Source organism: Cajanus cajan, chromosome 7 (assembly GCF_000230855.2).
Source record: "Cajanus cajan strain Asha chromosome 7, NIPB_CcT2T_4, whole genome shotgun sequence".
Classification (NCBI taxonomy): domain Eukaryota; kingdom Viridiplantae; phylum Streptophyta; class Magnoliopsida; order Fabales; family Fabaceae; genus Cajanus; species Cajanus cajan.
Genome location: NC_138523.1, coordinates 1929111 through 1951352, shown reverse-complemented (window position 1 = coordinate 1951352; position 22242 = coordinate 1929111). Strand labels below are relative to the sequence as shown.

The window sequence follows — 22242 nt, the reverse complement described above, 5'->3', positions numbered from 1 at the left end:
GAGTAATATCTCCTTATCAAACTTTAAAAAAAAAATTAAAAAAAAAGACAAATATAATTATTTTATATTTAATTTAGAATAAGATAGTGAAACAAGACAATTCAAATGAAGAAAATAACGACTTTCTTTTGTGTTACTCAATATACATTTGATTCACAATAAGATTGTGGAACAAAACAATTGAGATGGAGAAGACAAACCTCTATTTTGTGTTACTTAATATAAGTTCTTAAACAAGTTTTTATCGGGTACAAAATACTCATCAAAAGATAAAAACAATTTTCACCATTTCACCACTGTCGTTACATTACTACCCTTTACCATTATCTTTGTTGCTTATCACCACAGTTTTTGACCACCATCATTGATGTTTTACATTTTTATCATGTTTTTGTCTTAAGTATTTAACCAATTAGAAGTATTTTCATGCATCATATATAAATAGTCTACCATAGGAATTACTTTAAATTTAGTTTTTCTCTTTAAGCATGTTACATTTCTCTTTTGTTGTCTAATTTGCATACATTTTAGATAAAGATATGATCTCTTAGAAAAACCAATAAAAAAGGATAAGAAAGAAGGAGATAAAGATGAAAAGAGAAAGATGGAAAGAGAAAAGAGACAAATAGAACATGTTATGGTCATGACTCACCAATCTCGTCTGTGACACATTCCAGTTGTTATAAATTATCTTTTAGGATTTTTGTTTTATTTTATTATTAAGAATTTGTTTTTGACTTATCTTTTAAGGTTGTCTAGGTTATAAATTAGATTATTAGGGCTAGGAAATGAGACTTTTTGGGATTTCATGCTTGATAGATAAATTAATGAGGAGTAATTTGTGTTGGTATTCTTGCGATTCTTAGGCTTGTTTCTTTTTATGTCAATTTTATTTTCTTTTGAGAGAAATACTATGAATATATATGAATAGTTTCTTTTTGGGATCAAGACTTGGCCCTTTGAGAACCTTGATTCTAATATGAATTATTCTGTTATTTAATTCTTGTTTCGTCATTGATCTTATTTCTTCACAATTTATATGTGATAATCGATTACTCATCGCTTTTCATAATTTTAAATGTTTAGGGAAGTACACTAAAAAGAGAACCTAAAGAAATAGACTTAGGCTTTAAACCACGAGAGTAAGTTTAATTCTTCGAGCATCAACTAAATTAACCCATGACATAATGGCTTTAATCAAATCGTAGCTATAATGAGAGTAAGAGTTAATTCTATTAAACACACCTTTGTATCTTGAGAAACTGCAAAGGATACTCTAGGTTAATTTACCTTCATTAGGAACAATTAAATCTCTAGGTAAAAGCATATGAACATAAAGGAACCCATTAAGCAAACCTTAATTCCTAGAAACTTCTTTATCAATTAAAACTTTTGTTACAATCAATCTAAATCATTCTCTACTTGATTTTTAAATATTCGTATCTATTCATTTAATTTTGGCTAAATATTAATAATTATTAGGTCAAACACATTGTCCCTATGGGTACAATAATTTATTACTTAACAACAATCGTGCACTTGCAATTTTCTCACATTAAGTTTTTGGCACCGTTGCCGGAGACTACATCTCTTGACTTTGCAATTATTAAATATTTAGATTAAATTTTTATTATTTCTTTATTATATTTTATTTATTTATTTTTTGTTTTGATCTTGAGTTCAATTTCAAAAGGTTTTCTTTTTCTACAGAAAACTTGTTTTGCTTATGCAAAAATCTCTCTGCCTAAGGAAATCACTCGAAAGTAATCTTGAGATTGAGAGAACTTTTCATAGAAGAAGTAAATCACTATTCAAAACGTCCGAGAAAACTGAAATTATGGCTACAAATTAGGAGAATAAGTCTTTGAGGGACTATTCTACATTGGTAGCTTGTAGGCTTCCTGGAGGTACAACAACACCTGGAGTAATCGTTCTTGCAACTATGATAAACATGCTAAAGCAAAACACCTTTGGTGGATTCCCATCGGAAGACCCCAATGATCATTTTAATGCACCTTTTTGGAAAGAAATCATTAATGATGAATTGAATTTTCTTAAAGTCAATAAAACTTGGTTTTTGATTGATCTTCCTTTTGGTTGCAAAAGTATAGGTTATATAAATGGTTTTTTGGGAAAAAAATTAAGAATGAATGGGTCTATAGATAAGTTTAAGGTAAGACTTGTTGTTATTGGTTATAAACAAGTAGAAGGTGTATATTTCTTTGATACATGTTCTCCTATTTCTTAAGTTACTACTATTAGAGTTTTAATTGCTCTTACTTATGTTTTTAATTTGGAAATTCATTAGATAGATATAAAAACTGCTTTCTTAAGAGGTGACTTTGTAACACCCCAGTTTTCCAAAATGGTTACTATTATTATTATGATATTTGGTAGTTATCTTTTATTCCAAATGTAGCTAATTCCTACTCCATTTATGCTTAATTATAGGCTTTAGAAATATATGTATATTGTTGGTTGTAAACTTTCTTTTCAATAAAATCGTTTTCGCTGGGCTGACTGGCAAACCTCGGTGTTTAGGGCATAACTTGGGCTGTGATGGTCCAAATGATGCAAAATTGGTGTCAATGGAAATCTAAGAGAAAAACGCACAACTTTTACAGAAATAGCCATTTGCAAAATCGGTCGTTTAGGAGGTCAAAATTGGAATTTGATTGATACAATTGTTTCTCGCTGGACTGATTGGCAAGCCTCGGTTTGTGGGGTATAACTTGGTCGGTGGTTGTTCAAATGATACAAACTTGGTGGCTATGGAAAGATAAGAGAAAATCCTACAACTTTCATGAAGGAAATATTTTCAGATTCGGCTGTCTATAAGGTCCAAATCAGTAGCTAAAGTCGGTGAGGAAAAGAACATGGCACCAACTCCATTAATTCATCCCACCAACTTTAATAATTCATCTCACTAATTCATTCCACTTAGTTTTGTCTAAGATTTTTTCATTATTTTCCATTTTTTTAATGTGTCTTGAAGGCTATAAATAGCCCTTCACTTCTCCATTGCAAACCATCCCTCAATTCTCATTCTCTCTTCTCTTATACTCTCTTCTTCTCCTCTTCTTCTCTTTGAAGACCTAGAGGAATCCATAGGAGGTGGTTCTATCCTAGTAGAAGGAGCCTAGAGGAGGAAGCTCTTCTTTAGTTTCAGCGCTTGTCATCCAGGTAAGGGGGGGAGTGAGAAACCTCGCTCTGGGTGTGGGATTGTATGCTGGGTAGTGGGATTGGCCCCCAATCCTGTGTTTGTTATATGTCATATTGTTTGTATGTTCTAATTGCTTGGTTAATATACGTGTATGAATAGAAACTATGTTGAGACTATGATTGTTAAGTTGTGAATATGATGTGATAATGTGAATGTGATGATATGATATGATGATAATATGATATGATGTGATGATGAAATATGATGATGTGAAATGACCAGGAGATAATATGAACTATGGTTGAGACATGAGATATGAAATGTGATAATATGTTAATGAGATATGAAATGACCATGGAAAGTGATAGAGTAATATGAGAATGCATAGAGTCTTGTTTGACATGCATCATATGCATACAATACTCCAGGTGTGCCGCTGAGGCCGCATACCCACGACTAACTAGGTGTACCTTTGGGTCACCCACGATATGATAACCAGGTGTACCTTTGGGTCACCCACGATATGATAACCAGGTGTACCTTAGGGTCACCCACGATGATATGAGAATCTTCCGTATACATGCATACATTTGTGAGTCTAGTTAAGAAAACCAATGCATGATATATGTGCAAATATGAGATATTGTTATTTTACGTATGTATTGTTTGTGTTTGGCTATCTAGTATATATTCCTACACTGTGAGCCGAGTGAGATGTTTTCTCACTCCCTTTTTCTTGTGTTGTTTTTTTTCTTTAACCGTTATACAGGTGATTATCAGCATGAGGCTGAGGATGTTGGTGGTGAAGCTTAGGCTTCTTTATGGGCTATGCTCTGATAGGACATGTGACATCGGGGTATAGATAAGATTAGATTAGGTTGTTAATGTTATTTTAAATTACTTTGAAAACTTTGAGATTTATTTCTTTGTAATTTCTGCTGATTATGTTTGTTACAAATGTGATACTCTGTAAACATGTTTGATTATTAAAGTTATATTATTTAAATTTATTGATTTATGATATGCGGGGTAGAGGGTGTCACATTTAGTGGTATCAGAGCAGGTCGATTCTATCGGCCGTGAGTTATGTTTTTAACATGTTTATTTGATAAATGAATTGATTGTGAGATCTATTATGTTGGTATGATGCTTGCCTATGTCTATTAATTGTATTATTTCTTTAGAATATGGCTAGTAGAAATGATCGTGCGATTGCTGATGCTCTCCAAGCATTAGCCCAAGCTATGAACAACAATAATATGAATGGAGTTGCTCCTAACTGGTTGGAGCAATTTCAGAGGAATAATCCACCCACTTTCAAAGGAGGTTATGACCCAGATGCCGCCATGAATTGGTTATCAGAGATCGAGAAAATCTTTAATGTTATGGATTGTCCCCTTACAGAGAGAGTGAAGCTAGCCACCTTCATGCTGACAGCTGATGCTTACTTTTGGTGGGAAGGAGCACTTCGGAGGATAATTGATGGAGGCGTGCACTTGAATTGGGAGAACTTTAAAAGAGTATTTCTTGAGAAATATTTTCCCGATGATGTGAGAAGTAGGAAGGAAATGGAATTCCTTGAACTCAAACAAGGAAATGATACTGTGGAAGCTTATGCTGCCAAATTTGATGCTTTGGTCCGCTACTGTACACACTACCATGGTGAGAATGGTGAAAGGGCCAAATGCATAAAGTTTGTAAATGGTCTGCGTCCTGAAGTGAAAACAGCAATTAACTATCAGGAGATATATCATTTTCCCATTCTGGTCAATAAGTGCAGCATTTATGATCGTGACAACCGTGCTCGTGCTGCTTTCTATAAAGGAGCTGGAGGTCCTACTCGTACAGTGAATCCTAGTACTTCTGGTAGGAGTAAGCCTTATTCCACTTCTACAAGATTTCAAGGGAGTATGTCTACTACTAATAGAAGTAAACCCTTTACTAAAGAACCCACTGTGAATACTATTGGAAGTGTTGGAGGATCTACTTTTTCAGGGAGGTGTGGGAAGTGTGGACGTGTTGGTCATAACAAGTCAGAATGTCGTGACAAGGAGATTACCTGTTTCAACTGTAGTGGTAAAGGACATATTAGCACTCAATGTCCTGAACCACCAAGAACACGTGTCGTTGGATCAGGATCGCAAACCGAACGACCAAAGACTGTAGGAAGAGTATTTGCTCTTAGTGGTGTTGAAGCTGCTCAGTCAGAAAATTTGATACAAGGTACTTGTTTCATAGTTGAGACTCCTTTTGTTGTACTATTTGATTCTGGTGCAACTCATTCCTTTATTTCCATCTCTTGTGTCCAAAAACTGAAATTGCCTGTGTCTTTGTTAAATTTTGATTTAGTTGTTGAAACCCCTACTAATGGTTCAGTAACTACATCCCTAGTGTGTTTAAAATGCCCTTTGACAATTTCTGATAAACAGTTTCTAGTTGACTTAATCTGTCTGCCTCTTAGTCAATTAGATGTAATCCTTGGTATGGATTGGCTATCTTCTCACCATGTTCTTTTAAATTGCTTTGATAAATCCATTTTATTTGGTGAATGTAAGAGTACGGAATTTCTTAGTGCTTCTAACATTAAAACTTGTTTAAAGGAAAATGAAAGGGTATACATGATCTTATCTTCATTAACAGTTGAGACTGAGAGTAAGCTAGATGAGATTCCCTTAGTGAGAGAATTTCCAGAAGTATTTCCTAAGGATGTGTCTAGTTTACCACCTGAGAGAGAGATTGAGTTCAGTATAGACTTAGTGCCAGGTACCGCACCCATATCTATAGCACCATATAGGATGTCTCCTAAAGAGTTAGTTGAGCTTAAGAAACAGATAGAGGAACTACAAGAGAAACAATTCATTAGGCCTAGTGTTTCACCTTGGGGAGCGCCTGTTCTATTGGTCAAGAAGAAAGATGGGAGCATGAGATTGTGCATAGATTATAGACAATTGAATAAGGTAACCATTAAGAATAAGTATCCATTGCCTAGAATAGATGACCTTATGGACCAGCTAGTTGGGGCTTGTGTGTTTAGTAAGATAGATTTGAGATCAGGTTATCACCAAATCCGAGTGAAATCCGAGGATATCCCAAAGACTGCTTTTAGGACCCGCTATGGGCACTATGAGTATTTAGTGATGCCTTTTGGTGTGACTAATGCACCTAGTGTTTTCATGGACTACATGAATAGGATCTTTCACCCTTACTTGGATAGATTTGTAGTGGTCTTCATAGATGATATTCTAGTATATTCTAAGAATAGGGAGGAGCATGCTGAGCATCTTAGGATCGTTCTTCAAACCCTTAAGGAGAAACAGTTGTATGCTAAATTGGCAAAATGTGAATTTTGGTTGGAGAGTGTAAATTTTTTAGGACATGTGATATCCAAGGATGGGATAGCTGTAGATCCTTCTAAGGTAGAGGCGGTTCTTGAATGGAAAACACCTAAGTCAGTTTTTGAGATTAGGAGTTTTCTAGGACTAGCTGGGTATTATAGGAGATTTATAGAGGGTTTTTCTAAATTAGCTTTACCTTTGACCAAATTGACTAGGAAAAACCAACCTTTTGTGTGGGACTCTAAGTGTGAAGAGAGTTTTCAAGAACTTAAGAAAAGACTAACTAGTGCCCCTGTGTTAGTATTACCTGACCCTAGCAAGACTTTTGAGGTATTTTGTGATGCTTCCAAATCAGGTTTAGGTGGAGTACTTATGCAGGAAAGAAGGGTAGTAGCCTATGCATCTAGACAACTTAAAACCCATGAACAGAACTATCCTACTCATGACCTTGAGTTAGCTGCTATAGTTTTTGTACTTAAGTTGTGGAGGCACTACTTGTTTGGCTCTAGATTTGAGGTGTTTAGTGATCATAAAAGCCTTAAGTACTTGTTTGACCAAAAAGAATTAAATATGAGACAGAGAAGATGGTTAGAGTTTCTTAAGGACTATGACTTTCAGTTGAACTATCACCCCGGCAAAGCTAATGTGGTAGCTGACGCTTTGAGTAGGAAATCCTTGAGAATTTCTTCTTTAATGATGAGGGAATTGCACATGATTGAGGAATTTAGGGATATGAGTTTAGGGTGTGAGCTAACTCCTAAGAGTATTAGGTTGGGAACCTTGAAGGTGACTAATAACTTGATAGATGAAATTAGAAAAGGTCAGAAGGTAGATCCTTTCTTATTGAGTCAAGCTGAGAAGTTGAATCAAGGTGTGGAAAGTGAATTTAGAATTGGAATAGATGGAGTATTGAGATTTAGGGATAGGTTGTGTATTCCTGGTGTGCCTGAACTTAAGAGAACAATTCTTGAAGAAGGACATAGGAGTAGCCTTAGTATTCATCCTGGAGCCACTAAGATGTACCAAGACCTTAAGAAGATGTTTTGGTGGCCTAAGATGAAGAAGGAAGTGGAGGAATTTGTGTATGCCTGCCTAGTATGTCAAAAAGCTAAGGTAGAACACCAAAAACCTTCAGGTTTGATGCAACCTTTGGATGTGCCTGTATGGAAATGGGATAGCATCTCTATGGATTTCATAGTTGGATTACCTAAAACTACGAAAAACCTAGATGCTATATGGGTCATTGTAGATAGATTGACTAAGTCTGCCCATTTTATTCCCATTAACATTAGATACTCTTTGGAGAGACTAACCAAGTTGTACATAAGTGAGATTGTGAGATTGCATGGGGTTCCTACTAGTATAGTTTCTGACAGAGATCCTAGGTTTACTTCTAGATTTTGGGACAGTTTACATGAGGCTCTAGGTACTAAGCTTAGATTGAGTTCAGCCTACCATCCCCAAACAGATGGCCAAACCGAAAGAACTATTCAATCTTTGGAAGACTTGTTGAGAGCTTGCATCTTAGAACATGGGGGTAGTTGGGATAGTTTCCTACCTTTGATAGAATTTACCTACAACAATAGCTACCATTCCAGTATTGGGATGGCACCCTATGAAGCTCTATATGGTAGGAGATGTAGAACACCCTTGTGTTGGGTAGAACCTGGAGAGAATGTTATCTTAGGACCTGAGATAGTTCAACAAACTACTGAACAAGTTAAGATGATCCAGGAGAGAATGAGAGCAGCTCAGAGTAGGCAGAAGAGTTACAGTGATAAGAGGAGAAAGGACCTTGAGTTTAATGAAGGTGATCATGTATTCCTTAAAGTTACTCCTTGGACAGGAGTAGGCAGAGCACTAAAATCTCGTAAGCTTACTCCACGTTTCATTGGTCCTTATCAAATCCTTAAAAGGATTGGTGAAGTAGCCTATCAAATTGCCTTACCCCCATCTCTTTCAAATCTTCATAATGTCTTTCATGTTTCCCAACTCAGAAAATATGTCCATGATTCTTCCCATATCATTGAGTCTGACAACGTTCAATTGAAAGATAATCTCACCTATGAAACAGTTCCTTTAAGAATTGATGATACGAGGGTGAAACAACTAAGAGGAAAGGAAATTCCTTTGGTTAAGGTCGTTTGGGGAGGAAATTTTGAAGAAAATGCTACCTGGGAATTAGAAAGCAAGATGCGTGAAGTTTATCCATTCCTATTTTCAGGTAAATTTCGAGGACGAAATTTCTTAAAGGAGGGGAGAATTGTAACACCCCAGTTTTCCAAAATGGTTACTATTATTATTATGATATTTGGTAGTTATCTTTTATTCCAAATGTAGCTAATTCCTACTCCATTTATGCTTAATTATAGGCTTTAGAAATATATGTATATTGTTGGTTGTAAACTTTCTTTTCAATAAAATCGTTTTCGCTGGGCTGACTGGCAAACCTCGGTGTTTAGGGCATAACTTGGGCTGTGATGGTCCAAATGATGCAAAATTGGTGTCAATGGAAATCTAAGAGAAAAACGCACAACTTTTACAGAAATAGCCATTTGCAAAATCGGTCGTTTAGGAGGTCAAAATTGGAATTTGATTGATACAATTGTTTCTCGCTGGACTGATTGGCAAGCCTCGGTTTGTGGGGTATAACTTGGTCGGTGGTTGTTCAAATGATACAAACTTGGTGGCTATGGAAAGATAAGAGAAAATCCTACAACTTTCATGAAGGAAATATTTTCAGATTCGGCTGTCTATAAGGTCCAAATCAGTAGCTAAAGTCGGTGAGGAAAAGAACATGGCACCAACTCCATTAATTCATCCCACCAACTTTAATAATTCATCTCACTAATTCATTCCACTTAGTTTTGTCTAAGATTTTTTCATTATTTTCCATTTTTTTAATGTGTCTTGAAGGCTATAAATAGCCCTTCACTTCTCCATTGCAAACCATCCCTCAATTCTCATTCTCTCTTCTCTTATACTCTCTTCTTCTCCTCTTCTTCTCTTTGAAGACCTAGAGGAATCCATAGGAGGTGGTTCTATCCTAGTAGAAGGAGCCTAGAGGAGGAAGCTCTTCTTTAGTTTCAGCGCTTGTCATCCAGGTAAGGGGGGGAGTGAGAAACCTCGCTCTGGGTGTGGGATTGTATGCTGGGTAGTGGGATTGGCCCCCAATCCTGTGTTTGTTATATGTCATATTGTTTGTATGTTCTAATTGCTTGGTTAATATACGTGTATGAATAGAAACTATGTTGAGACTATGATTGTTAAGTTGTGAATATGATGTGATAATGTGAATGTGATGATATGATATGATGATAATATGATATGATGTGATGATGAAATATGATGATGTGAAATGACCAGGAGATAATATGAACTATGGTTGAGACATGAGATATGAAATGTGATAATATGTTAATGAGATATGAAATGACCATGGAAAGTGATAGAGTAATATGAGAATGCATAGAGTCTTGTTTGACATGCATCATATGCATACAATACTCCAGGTGTGCCGCTGAGGCCGCATACCCACGACTAACTAGGTGTACCTTTGGGTCACCCACGATATGATAACCAGGTGTACCTTTGGGTCACCCACGATATGATAACCAGGTGTACCTTAGGGTCACCCACGATGATATGAGAATCTTCCGTATACATGCATACATTTGTGAGTCTAGTTAAGAAAACCAATGCATGATATATGTGCAAATATGAGATATTGTTATTTTACGTATGTATTGTTTGTGTTTGGCTATCTAGTATATATTCCTACACTGTGAGCCGAGTGAGATGTTTTCTCACTCCCTTTTTCTTGTGTTGTTTTTTTTCTTTAACCGTTATACAGGTGATTATCAGCATGAGGCTGAGGATGTTGGTGGTGAAGCTTAGGCTTCTTTATGGGCTATGCTCTGATAGGACATGTGACATCGGGGTATAGATAAGATTAGATTAGGTTGTTAATGTTATTTTAAATTACTTTGAAAACTTTGAGATTTATTTCTTTGTAATTTCCGCTGATTATGTTTGTTACAAATGTGATACTCTGTAAACATGTTTGATTATTAAAGTTATATTATTTAAATTTATTGATTTATGATATGCGGGGTAGAGGGTGTCACAGACTTGGAATAAGAAATTTACATGAATTAATCTGAAGGTTTTATAAAACTTGGAATGGAAAATAAGCTTGTTAAATCTTTGTGTGATTTAAAACAGACACCTAAACAATGACTAGATAAATTTGATAAAGTTGTTTTGTCATATGGTTTTCAATTTAATAATAGTGATAAATGTGTTTATATGAAACAATTTGATGATGATTCATTTGTTATTTTATGTCTCTATGTGGATGACATTTGAATCATTGAAAGTAATTTGCATGCTATAAATGATATGAAGTATTTTTTGTCTAGTAATTTTGAAATGAAGGATCTTGATCCGATTAATGTTATTTTAGGTATTAAGTTAATAAAGAATAATGATGGTATTGTTTTGACACAATCACATTATATTAAAAATTGTTAAAGAAGTTTAATTATTTTGATGTGAAACATATTTCTACCTCATTTGATTCTAATATAAAATTGAAGAAAAATATTGGTGAGGGCGTCTCTCTTCTTAAATACTCGCAAAGTATTAGTTCCTTGTTGCATTTGCCTAATCATTATAAACTGAACACATTGCATATATTGTAAGTAGATTAGGAAGATATACTCATGATCCTGATCAATAACATAACTAATCTAGCAAGGTTATCAATATCATACAATAAGACCTTAAACTTCGTTATACTCAAAACACACGTCAAATCGTTAACAATTAACTTAAATCATAACATTCACAATTGTTTTTTCTCATGATTTATCTTTCCTATACATTGATATAGATACCTCAAGTCATTCATAAGATCAAACACTTAAAGGGTAAAATTATTCATCATCATCATTCATAAACTACATTTCTATAACTTATCTTCTAAGACATTATGTGGTCTAAACATTTTATCTATATCTATATGTATGGTATGAAGTTGATCTTAATTTTATTAAAAATTTAAGACAATTATCTTCAATTTCTATGTTGACTTCAAGATCTAATTATGTCATCTATTATTTTTTAAAAATATAAAACTGGAACATTTCAACCTAAATTTGATAACTTAACATTTATTCACTAATTTGATCATAACTTGAGTTCTTGTAAACTCATGCTTTTTTTTTTTCTCTTCGAGGTTTATTAATTTATTTTAATCAAACAAAATTACAATCAAGAGATCTAATTTAGTTAATTAAGTAAAATATATAAGTAAATAAAATTATTGATACTCAATTTAATGTTGATAGATTAAAAAAATCAAATAAAATTACAAATGACTCCTACTTTTTTATTTTACAAATAAGACTAGTTATTAATGGACTTAGTCATTCTTAACACAAATCTCAAAATTACCAAGAAATAATTTAAGTCACAAAAGAAAATTCCTCAATAATAGAAAATTCTTGTACTAGTGCTAGAGACGAGGATACGCACTTTTACTAGACTCAATTTGGTAATAAAATTGGAATAGTATTTTGGGAAACTATATTATTAATACGAAATATTTATCAATTTTATTAATAATTAATATGTTAGAAAATCTAATTGACTATTTTTAATAGAGTCTTTCTTTTTGCTTTATATATAAAAATCAAACTAAAAATCTTACTTAAATAATTGAATAATGTATTATTTAGATATTTGTTGATAGAGTTTGAATAACATTTTTTTTTGACTGAGTTTGAATAACATATATATAATACGTTGAATTTTAATTGTGTTACACCATTATAAATTAAAATAAAAAAGAATCCTACATAAGCTTACCTGTGAAAAGCTTGGTAGGGGTTGGAAGATTAAGCAGAAGAAGGTTTAATTTGGTGCAGAAGATAAAGAAAGAAAGAGTCACGTCTATCTAGGAGAGAAAAGGTAGTTGAGTGGAGTTTGGCCACTTATGCAGCGGAATACCATAAAGAGGTGTTGGAAGCTACTGAAATTGATATGAAACTCTGCACATGCAATTTCTTCAAGTAGGACGCACAGGTGAGTTAAACCTCCTCAATCAACAACCTCACTAAGACTATCTAAAGGTGTTGTTTATAAGCAACTCCCTATGCTATATCACTGTCAAATCAGCTCTGACTCACTTTATGAGTGTGACATAGCCACATAGGGAATTACTTATATAAACAACTCTCATTACAGATGCTCTAACACTAGTTCTTACTGGGGTCCACACATGCTTACCCAATATTTTTTTCTTAAAAATGATTTACTACATTAAAAGGTTAATTTTTTATTTAATCCAAACAAAATTAAATATCTAAAAGTTTTTTTTCAACAAACTACTCAAATAAAAGTTTGTTCGGATTATAATTAATTATAGTAATAATTTATTATACATATAATGAATTATTAAAATAATCTAATTCTTATAATTTTTTCAAATACACTCTAAAAATAAAAATAAAAAAAGAAAGAGAAAGAGAAAGAGAAAGAGACAATATATTGCACTGTCCCATAATGCAAATCCCGTGCATTAACTACTCAAAATCTACTCTAAAATCTTATTAAAGTTTTGAAATTTAATTTGGTTCCCTTCTTTAGACTTATTGCACATGAAGTTTGTCTCTGACCTAGGTTCATCGACTGATATATTATTACCATCAATAGCAAAACTTGGGGCTAGGTGCCCCATGGAAGAGTTTGAACCGTACAGTAGTATACATTGTTGTTATAAAGAAGCCATTAATTCAAAATTGACTAGGAACCATATTGGTGGACGAATTATAAGTGCTTCCAAAACACACAACAACCTATTATTAATCACTTCTCTACACTTTTTCTATGTTACAACACGAAACTCAACTTTCTTTTCTTCTAAAACTCAACAAGTTCAAGGTATAGCTGAAGCAATAATGAATTAGCTAGCAAAATTTTGGAACCATAGTTTTTTTTTTAATTTTTTTTTATTTTAATGGAGATGATTATATCTTAAGAAATTTTATTGGGGTATTTTGAACATAAGGATGTAATAATTGAAAAACAAACCTTATTTTTATGTGTTACTATTGCTCATCCAGCTCAACTGCCTCTTGTTTTAATTGTTAATGTCAAGCATGCACCTTCTTACCTAGTGGCTACTGGCTACTGTATACCTAAAACATATTTAATTCCTTTCTTTTCATCGTTTAAAGCTATAATATATATGAGTGTAAAAAATGTTACTATATGAATTAAGAAAATAATTCATCTCTTCATTTTTATTAGAATTACTTGCAGATGTCTAATATGTCATTTATCTCTTATTTACTTTTTCTTTACATTTCTAACATCTCGTTTATTAAAACTAGATATCAGAAATAATAAAAAAATAGCAATAAAACCTCAGTTAAATAAAGAATATTTTGGATGTGATATTATTAAATAAGATAAAATTAACTAAGATTTGTTTATATTTTAGCCTATGTTGCGTGATTTTTTTTTAACTTATATTTCAGTTTGCATAGAGTATTATTTTGACATGCTTATAATATTTTTTAAAAAGATATTTATTTAAAAAATTTATATTATTTCTGTGGTTGTGATTTCATGAACAGTTACTAACCCTGATTTTTTTTTATTACTTATATTTTCGACTATCACATAAATCAATTTACAGTAGAATTGAAAATGTTTTATTGTGTCACTTAAATTATATATAAATTCTCAAACCCAATAATTAATAAGAAATATATTATATAAGCTTTGATTATATCACTTAAATTAATAAGAACAAGTTGTTATTACAATTATATATATATAATCATATTTATCAAGAAATTCAAAATCATATCAATACAATCTTCATTGTACATTTTGATTAATTGAATTCCCGTCCGAAGGTTTTGTAAATGTGTTTCCATACATTTCCTTAACATTTCATCTAAAAAAAATAGTTCCTCAAATTAAAACTATCACTTTGACATGCTTATTATATTTTGGTTTAATTACTTTTTGGTGTTAATAATTTTATAAACTTTACCTATTAACCTATATAATTAATTTTTATTTTATTTTAATTCTTGCACATATCTTTTTTTCCTTTTAGTTCCTATAATCCCATAAGTGATATGTATAAGAACTACAATAAAATGTTTTTAATTATAGGAACTAAATGATAAATTTTATAAAACTATAAAGTTTAAAAAGTAATTAAACCTTATATTTTTCAAAAATATATTTATGTGAAAATAATATTTCTATGGATGTGATTTCATGATCAGCTACAAGGTCATGTGTTAATGAGAAAGAAGATCTAACAAGTGTGGACCTTGATTTTGTGTCACATAATGAAATGCAAGCAACTCATAAAAGGAGGTAACACTCCCCACAAAAGATTAATGGCACCCAACTACACTTGAAAGATCTTTTATTGTCAAAGTGAATGCCCTCTTCTACCCACCTATGTTAGGCCACTTCATGGCCTCAACAGGCTGGATTTAGTAATTATATTAATTAAACTGACAAGGTAGATAGTGTTTCTGTTCCCACTGAGATAATAACAAAACAAAAAGAAAAATAAATAAAATGAATTCAGATCTGTCGCTTTTTATGCTTTAACAAGAAATAACAACACATTCCACATTTGCCCACATGTCCTACATCCCAAAATATATCTATTTTATGAATCTTCTAAAACCCTGGTTTTGATATGTTGATCTATGTTTTTTTGACATCCTCCTTATTTTTCATATTTGGATGGAGAAATAAAATGCATTACCTTTTCCCCATCATATAAGTATCTTTTACACTTATTTTTTCACCAGAGTATCCGCAATTACTTTACATTTTTTTTAGTTAATAAAGTTTTTTTTTCCTTTCTTATGAGTATTATAAAAGATGACTAGTCACAAATTAACAAGATAAAATATATAACCACTATTTTCTCTGCACACATTAATTAATTAAGTGGAAATAATTGAATAAAAAAAATAAGATGATAAATTTCAATAATTATAGGGATGATTTTCTTAAAAAAAATACAAATCATCAACAAATTTAATGTAACAAAATAAGTTAACTATCCTTCTAATTGCAGACAGAGGTACGATAAATATTCTTGATTACTTCACTTTCTGCACGTGCGCACACACATTATGGGGTGATTTGATTTATGATTTCCTAATGAAAATATTACTTTAGCCTAAATGTTTATACATGAATTTAGTTTAATATATTATATAGAGGGGTTCTGTTATGATATGAAGCAAAATCAAGCAGAAGATAATAAATTTTCAGCTGGGTTATAAATGAATGTCACAGGTGACAGCATGGTGGATCAGCAAAGCTGTGCCACTTCAAGTCAACGATGTCTTGTCATAGTGTGATTTTCCTATGTTTGTTAAGTGGTTCAAACAGTGCAGTGACAGCATAAGTCACTCTTTTCACCAATATGGTAATCTAATCTTGGACTCTACAGCATTGTAGGACACCATTATCAAGCACCAATATGGAAAGAAATCGAGAGATTTGAATAGAAAGGAGGATGTGTGCCGGTTCTCTAACATGTCATAAATCTTTATCTAACAAGGTTGGAGTTTCAGTTTCTTTTTTCTGGTGGAAAAGAAGTTATAGAATCCTGGGAAAATTATTGTTTGCGTATTTAATAGATTGATAAGTGATAACCAATTGAGACAGCATCCATCTACAATATTTCCCTTCATAAGTACTATCTGCAAATTTCAAATAATGTAAAAGTTCCTTATAATTCAGTATTAATTCATTTTTTGAATAGGCACTGTCAACTGCCTAGACAAGCTTAAGGGAGAATTAACTTACAGACAAGAAAACTAGACCTTATGATTTGATCATATTCATGATACAGAACTAGAATAGAAATACAAGCACCAACAAATCAACACCAGCTTAAAAATTATGAAACCAATACTAGTTTTTCTGTGCTATTCATGACAACGATTCTAACAAAGCATACTCTAAGCAATAAGCAATCTGTACATAAATATATACAAGTTCAGTATGATTGAACTTCTATGCCCCTTTATAAATATGACTGCTTATCCACTGCGAGTCAAACAGTAAATAAATACAATTATACTTTTCAAGTCTTCAACAATATTAGCCCTCAACGTGTAAAGTTGGTAATTCCACATTGTATTGAGATGATATCCTCATAAGATATTTAAAATCAAGAAAATGCTCACCACCATATTGAAGATTTCAAAATTCAAAATGTATTCAATTGAGAAAAGAATCTCCACATTGCAATTGCCACTCCACGCAATCTTCAAAATCAAAACTGCTTGCACAATCCAGTAGAGCATTTTGCTGATGCTCGTACCGGCATATGTAATTCAACCCAACAAGAAGTTCACAGATTGATTCCTCCGTCTTTTCCCTGTCAGCAAAGTATAATGTCTGAAGCAGCAGAACATTCGTCCTGCTGACGATTTGGTGTTGTTCAAAATTCCGCTCACTTTGCCATCTGATCATGTTGTGAGCAAGAGGAGCAAGCCATTTGAGTATCCCATCAAGATTCTCCTTCCAGTCATGGGCAAGAGGGGCATCATATATGGCCAAATTCTTCACATAGGACTTCAGTTTGGCCTTAAGTGACAACCTTAAGCTCGAAGGAAGCATCTGATATAGATCATCCCTCGCTTCCTCGCCGACTAAATGAGGGTATCGAAGCAGCTTCTCAATGACAATTATGACATTGGCATAGTGCAATGCTAGAGCACACCCTCCAAGTGTGGAAGGAGGAGCATAAACAGCTAACCTACTTTTAGGACCAAATGTAGTGCAACTTTGAACACCAAATTTGGCTTGTCTTAGATCTCCAGTGAAAGGAACACCACTTTGAGCATTAGTTAGAATACCAGAATGGCATGTGTGTTCCCTCTTCATGCTGTTATTCCCTATCCCAACACTGCGATAGCTACTATGTTGATCCTCCCGGTTCATCACATAATCATCATCAGCATCATCAAATTTCGAAACTGAGCTACTCAAACTCAGGCATTCCATGAAAAGTCTCCCTGGACTTGTTCCACATGGAAATCCAAAATCCTCTGGTCGGAGAGGTGAGATCTGAGGCCTACTAGTAGCTCCCCTTTTCTCCGCCGCAGGGATTCTCCCAACCGAACCAGAATGGTATCCATTTCTCTTGCTCTGGTTGCGCTTCAACCTCTCAGAACTTGCCTGAACATTACCCCATTCATTTTGGGCAACCGGTGAGCTTCCTCCAAGCCCAAGGGCATTCTTCCTCAGAGCTGATTCACCAAAGATTGCAGAAATCCTAGCATAAATGGTACAAACTGTCCTAGCTAACAACTCAACAACCTTATCAAAGTTCTGGTTCCAAAGGGAAACATCCTTAAGATGCCTCACATCTTGCTTCTGCCACATGAGCTTCTGCTCAAAGGCCCTCCTACTCTCCTCATGCTGATTATGCTGAAACTTCTTCACTGCTTGCTCCAACTCATTCAACACCTCCATCTCACTGTACAAATTCCTAGTGACACTAACATACCTATCCATTTTCCTCACCATTCCCTCCATATGCTTAACCAAGAACCCCAATTCCTTGACATCTATAACCCCACCAACAATGTCCCCATACACATGCTCAAACCCTTGCAGGGCAGGCTCAGAGCACTTCTTCCCCAACCTAGAGACCACACTAGCAACCCTGTTCAACTCCTCAAGCTTTTCAGCCAGAGCCAGCTCGAGGAGATAGGACTCATCAGAGGACACCAAATTCTTAACACCCTCTGAGCCCAAGATCTCATTCCTCAGCTTTGAGATCTCAGACTCTGACAGTGACCTGTGGAGGTGCACAGTTTTGGACATCACATTTGCTACCTCAAAAGAAAGAATACCTATGGTTACTTTGGTGTCTGACCTCTTGTTGCTCTGTTTCCTCTTGGTCAAAGTTTCAAGAAGAAGGGCATGCTTGAGATTGGAGCTTACCTGGTTACCCATCTTTACAATCCAAGCTTCTGCAACCATAGCTGCAGCACACAGTTTCTTCAAAAGAAAAAATGGGGTGTGCCAAAACTACTTATACACCCCCAAAAGGCTACACCTTTGGGAAGGCTAGAACATGGAGGCTTATCAAAGATGGAACCTTTGGTTGAATTGGAGAAAGACCCATTAAGGGGGACAAGAGGAAGAGGCCAAGAGGGTATCAAAGCTGGGAACTTGGGTTGAATTGTTTGAGGGTCATGATGATAAATAAAGAAGGGGCAATGGAAGAGATAGTGGAGAAGTCAGAAGGTGTTTGAGAAAGTTAAAACATAGAAAGAGAGAAAGGTGAGTGTGGCATGATGATGGGAAGAGGAAGAAGAAGGAATTGTTGGAAGGGAGAGGGTTGGTTGGTTAGCAATAGCATGCGCCAAACACAAAATTGAGCACTAGTTGCAGGCGTGAAGAGAGGGAGGATGATGGGTGTACTTGATTGTGTGCAGCAATAACAAGAGAGAGAGAAGTGTTGGTGTTGGTGTTGGTGCTGGTGCCTGGGACTGGGAGAGTTTATGTTTTTTGGAGAGAGGGTGCTGTGTTGTGTTGTGTGGTGTTTTGAAGTTTGAGAGTTTGTTTGATGATTGGTGTCTGGTTTTCAAAAAGGGGTATCAGAATTTTAGAAAGTGGAATGAGGTGTGGACTAAAGGGGTTTTTAAATTTGGAAGTATTGTATCTAGCTACTCCATTCATTCAACTCCTCTTCATTTTCTTTTTTATTTTATTTTATGGGTCTTCCTCACCTCTGGTTTCTTCAAGTATTCATCACAAAATTAATAAATAAATAGGGGTTTTAGTAATTACTCTTTAATGTATAATTTTTATTATTAATCAATTAATAACTATTAAATTATAAATGACATTCATTAAAATATTCATCAAATTTTGTAATTTTAATGAGTTTCCAGTTAATAATTAAAAATATTAGAGATTATATTATTAGCAATTTTCTTGAAGACTATAATAATATGTTAACATTACGGGGAAATTATATTAATAATATATTATATTTTTTATTTTAAAAAAAGTGGTTGACCAACGGGTATTTTTTAGCTGAAAGTATGAAACAGTAAATAATTTCATCCAATTATAACTACTCCACTAACTCTTCCTAGGCATCGAAAATCTCTAGGAAAGAGTTACTCAACAAGTAAAGAAAGTAACTAAGAAAAATCAAACTCACACTCATGAAAAAACTTTAATTATTTGCGCCAATACGCATTCATATATATATATATATATAATTCCTTACTTAACAGTATCTTAAAAATGTTGATTTTTATTTATGATTATAAGAATTTTTTTCATAAAAAGAAATCTTACATCAAGTTAGCAACATTTATTGCATGATGAAATTAACTCTTTTTTTTTTAATAATTTAATTCATATATAAAACTCAAATTTAAGATTTCATTTGAGAGAAATTAGAAAATATAATTAAACTAATCACGTATGAACTATTAAGGTAGATTTAATGATCGAGAATTGTGATAAATCTACCAAGAAATAATTTTATAGTCATGTGATGTTTTTTAATAAATAAAAAAAAATCAAACATGTATCGGTAATTCATTTTAGTGATTTTATTTTAACGTCATTAATATCATTGATTAAAATTGAAGTTAAACCAAAATAAAGGTATTTTTTTATTGAAAATAAAAAAAGAAATATTTTTATACATTTTAGTAATAATTTTTTTGAATAAAACCTTTTTATTTTTATTCTTAACTTTCAAGAATAACATTATATATACTTTTCCTTATATCAACAAAGAGTTAGATTTGAATTGAATTGGGGTGACCTTCTCTTTTGGGATGCTCACCTGTACTTGAAATTTCAACCCCAAAAACATGGAATTGTAAATGTAAAGAGATATTTTTTTATTTTGTTTAATTGGGTCAATAATTAAACCCAATCAGAAAAGTCAGAAACTAGGAAGTTTTAGGAGCTACTTAATTTTTTTTATTATTGTTATGAGTAAACTATGAGAAAATTTCGATCGGGTTAAACTTGTGGTTCACGGAGATAGCAACTTTGACTATTGTACCACATTTGAAAATTATTGAATGGGTCATGTTCTTACATTAGCAATTTGTAAAGTGAACGGAATTTATAGGTATAAGACAATCAGCTGTCTTTCATCTGTTAGAGGAAGTTACATAAATATTATTTTGTATTTAATATAAGTGTTTTTGTATAAGATATATTTTTCGGATTCTTTCAATTTCACTAAAAATTTCTATACAAGCTCATTTAATTTTATAAATATAATTATTTTTAATTTCTTTGAACATTAAATTTGAATCTTAATCTTAAATGTGAAATAGATTATATTAAAAGATAAATATTCATCTTATGTATATTAACAATTTTTATAAAAATTAATTATTACTTTTAAGGATAGATACAACGATATCGTGATTAATAAAACAAAACATAATAGTCATAATATTTTCCAAATTAAAGCAAGTCCAAGAGTGTTTGAAAAACTTATTTATGCAATAATACAATAATAGTAGTTATCTTCTTCCCCCCAAAATCCAAGGAATTGGAAGGGATATAAGGAAGTTGGAAAAAGTAGGTTGACAAAAAAAATGATTAGGGTCAAAAAGGAAGAAGTTAGGACACCCACTATGGAAAATTTGACTTCACCCTCCAATCTCCATGCATTAGTGATACTTTCTTTCATCCTTCCAAACAAACAAACAAACCATTAACGATGGATCCGACGTGACTTTTGGTCCAAATAATTCACGTCAATTTGGGGATCATGACAAAGAGATGTGAATGTAGTCGGTCATACGTTTATTAATATGAACTCAGATTTTTATTTGTGTTGAATGATATCAACCAACATCAATTACTTATTGTATTTGGTCTTTAATTTTTTATTTCTATTATGAAATATTTTACTTTTGATTTATTAATTTAAAAATTGATATAATGTTATTCTTATCATCTAATTAAATTAAGATTTTTAACTTTGTAATTTTTGATGGTTTTAATTTATATATAATTATTAATTAGTGTTTTAGTATGTCTATTGCACATGTTAAATGTTCATTATATATAAATAAAATGTATAATAAATTATACATATAATAAATAAATATATATTTTCATTATATATATTACATTAATTTAAAATTTATGTAAATTGTATCATTGCGTGAAAGGTTTAGTTCTCTTTTTTAGAGGTTGATGTATGTGAAGGATGGCTTTTGAGTAAGGATAATTTCAAGAAGCTAAAATTTATATTCATCTCCTTCTCTTCTTGTAGACTCTCTGGTGCATTAAGCTTGGGTGTTGGTGGCTGGTGGTTTCTTCCAACATTGGAGCTTGGTTTCAATGTGGTGGTGTGGAGCTTAGGAGAGTCAAAACTCGAAATTGTTTCTTCTTCCCTCTCCTTCTTTTCTTCGTTCGGGTGGCTGGAGTGTTGGGATCACATTAATTATTAGAAATAAAATTTCTAACATGGAGTTCTAGATAAGGGAAGTTAGAATGTCTATGTTTGGGGTTGGTTGGTGGATTGCAAGCTTTTATTTTGAAATCTAACATGTTGTTCTGAAATCAAACATGTGTTGACTAGTGAATTTCTCTAAATTCATGTGGGGGGTGGGACATTGGGTGTCTTGACCGATGGTCGGGCGTGAATTTTGCCACACCAGGCATGAGGTCTCA

At 33.0% G+C, this 22242-nt stretch overlaps 1 protein-coding gene across 1 annotated transcript; it reads right to left on the bottom strand.

Annotated features, from left to right (window-relative positions):
* Window positions 1-16358: 16358 nt before the first annotated feature.
* LOC109792908 (protein PSK SIMULATOR 1) lies at window positions 16359-19209 on the bottom strand. Its single transcript, XM_020352357.3, has one exon. The coding sequence runs from the start codon at window positions 18550-18552 to the stop codon at window positions 16780-16782; it is 1773 nt and encodes a 590-aa protein (XP_020207946.2). The 5' UTR covers window positions 18553-19209; the 3' UTR covers window positions 16359-16779.
* Window positions 19210-22242: the final 3033 nt, after the last annotated feature.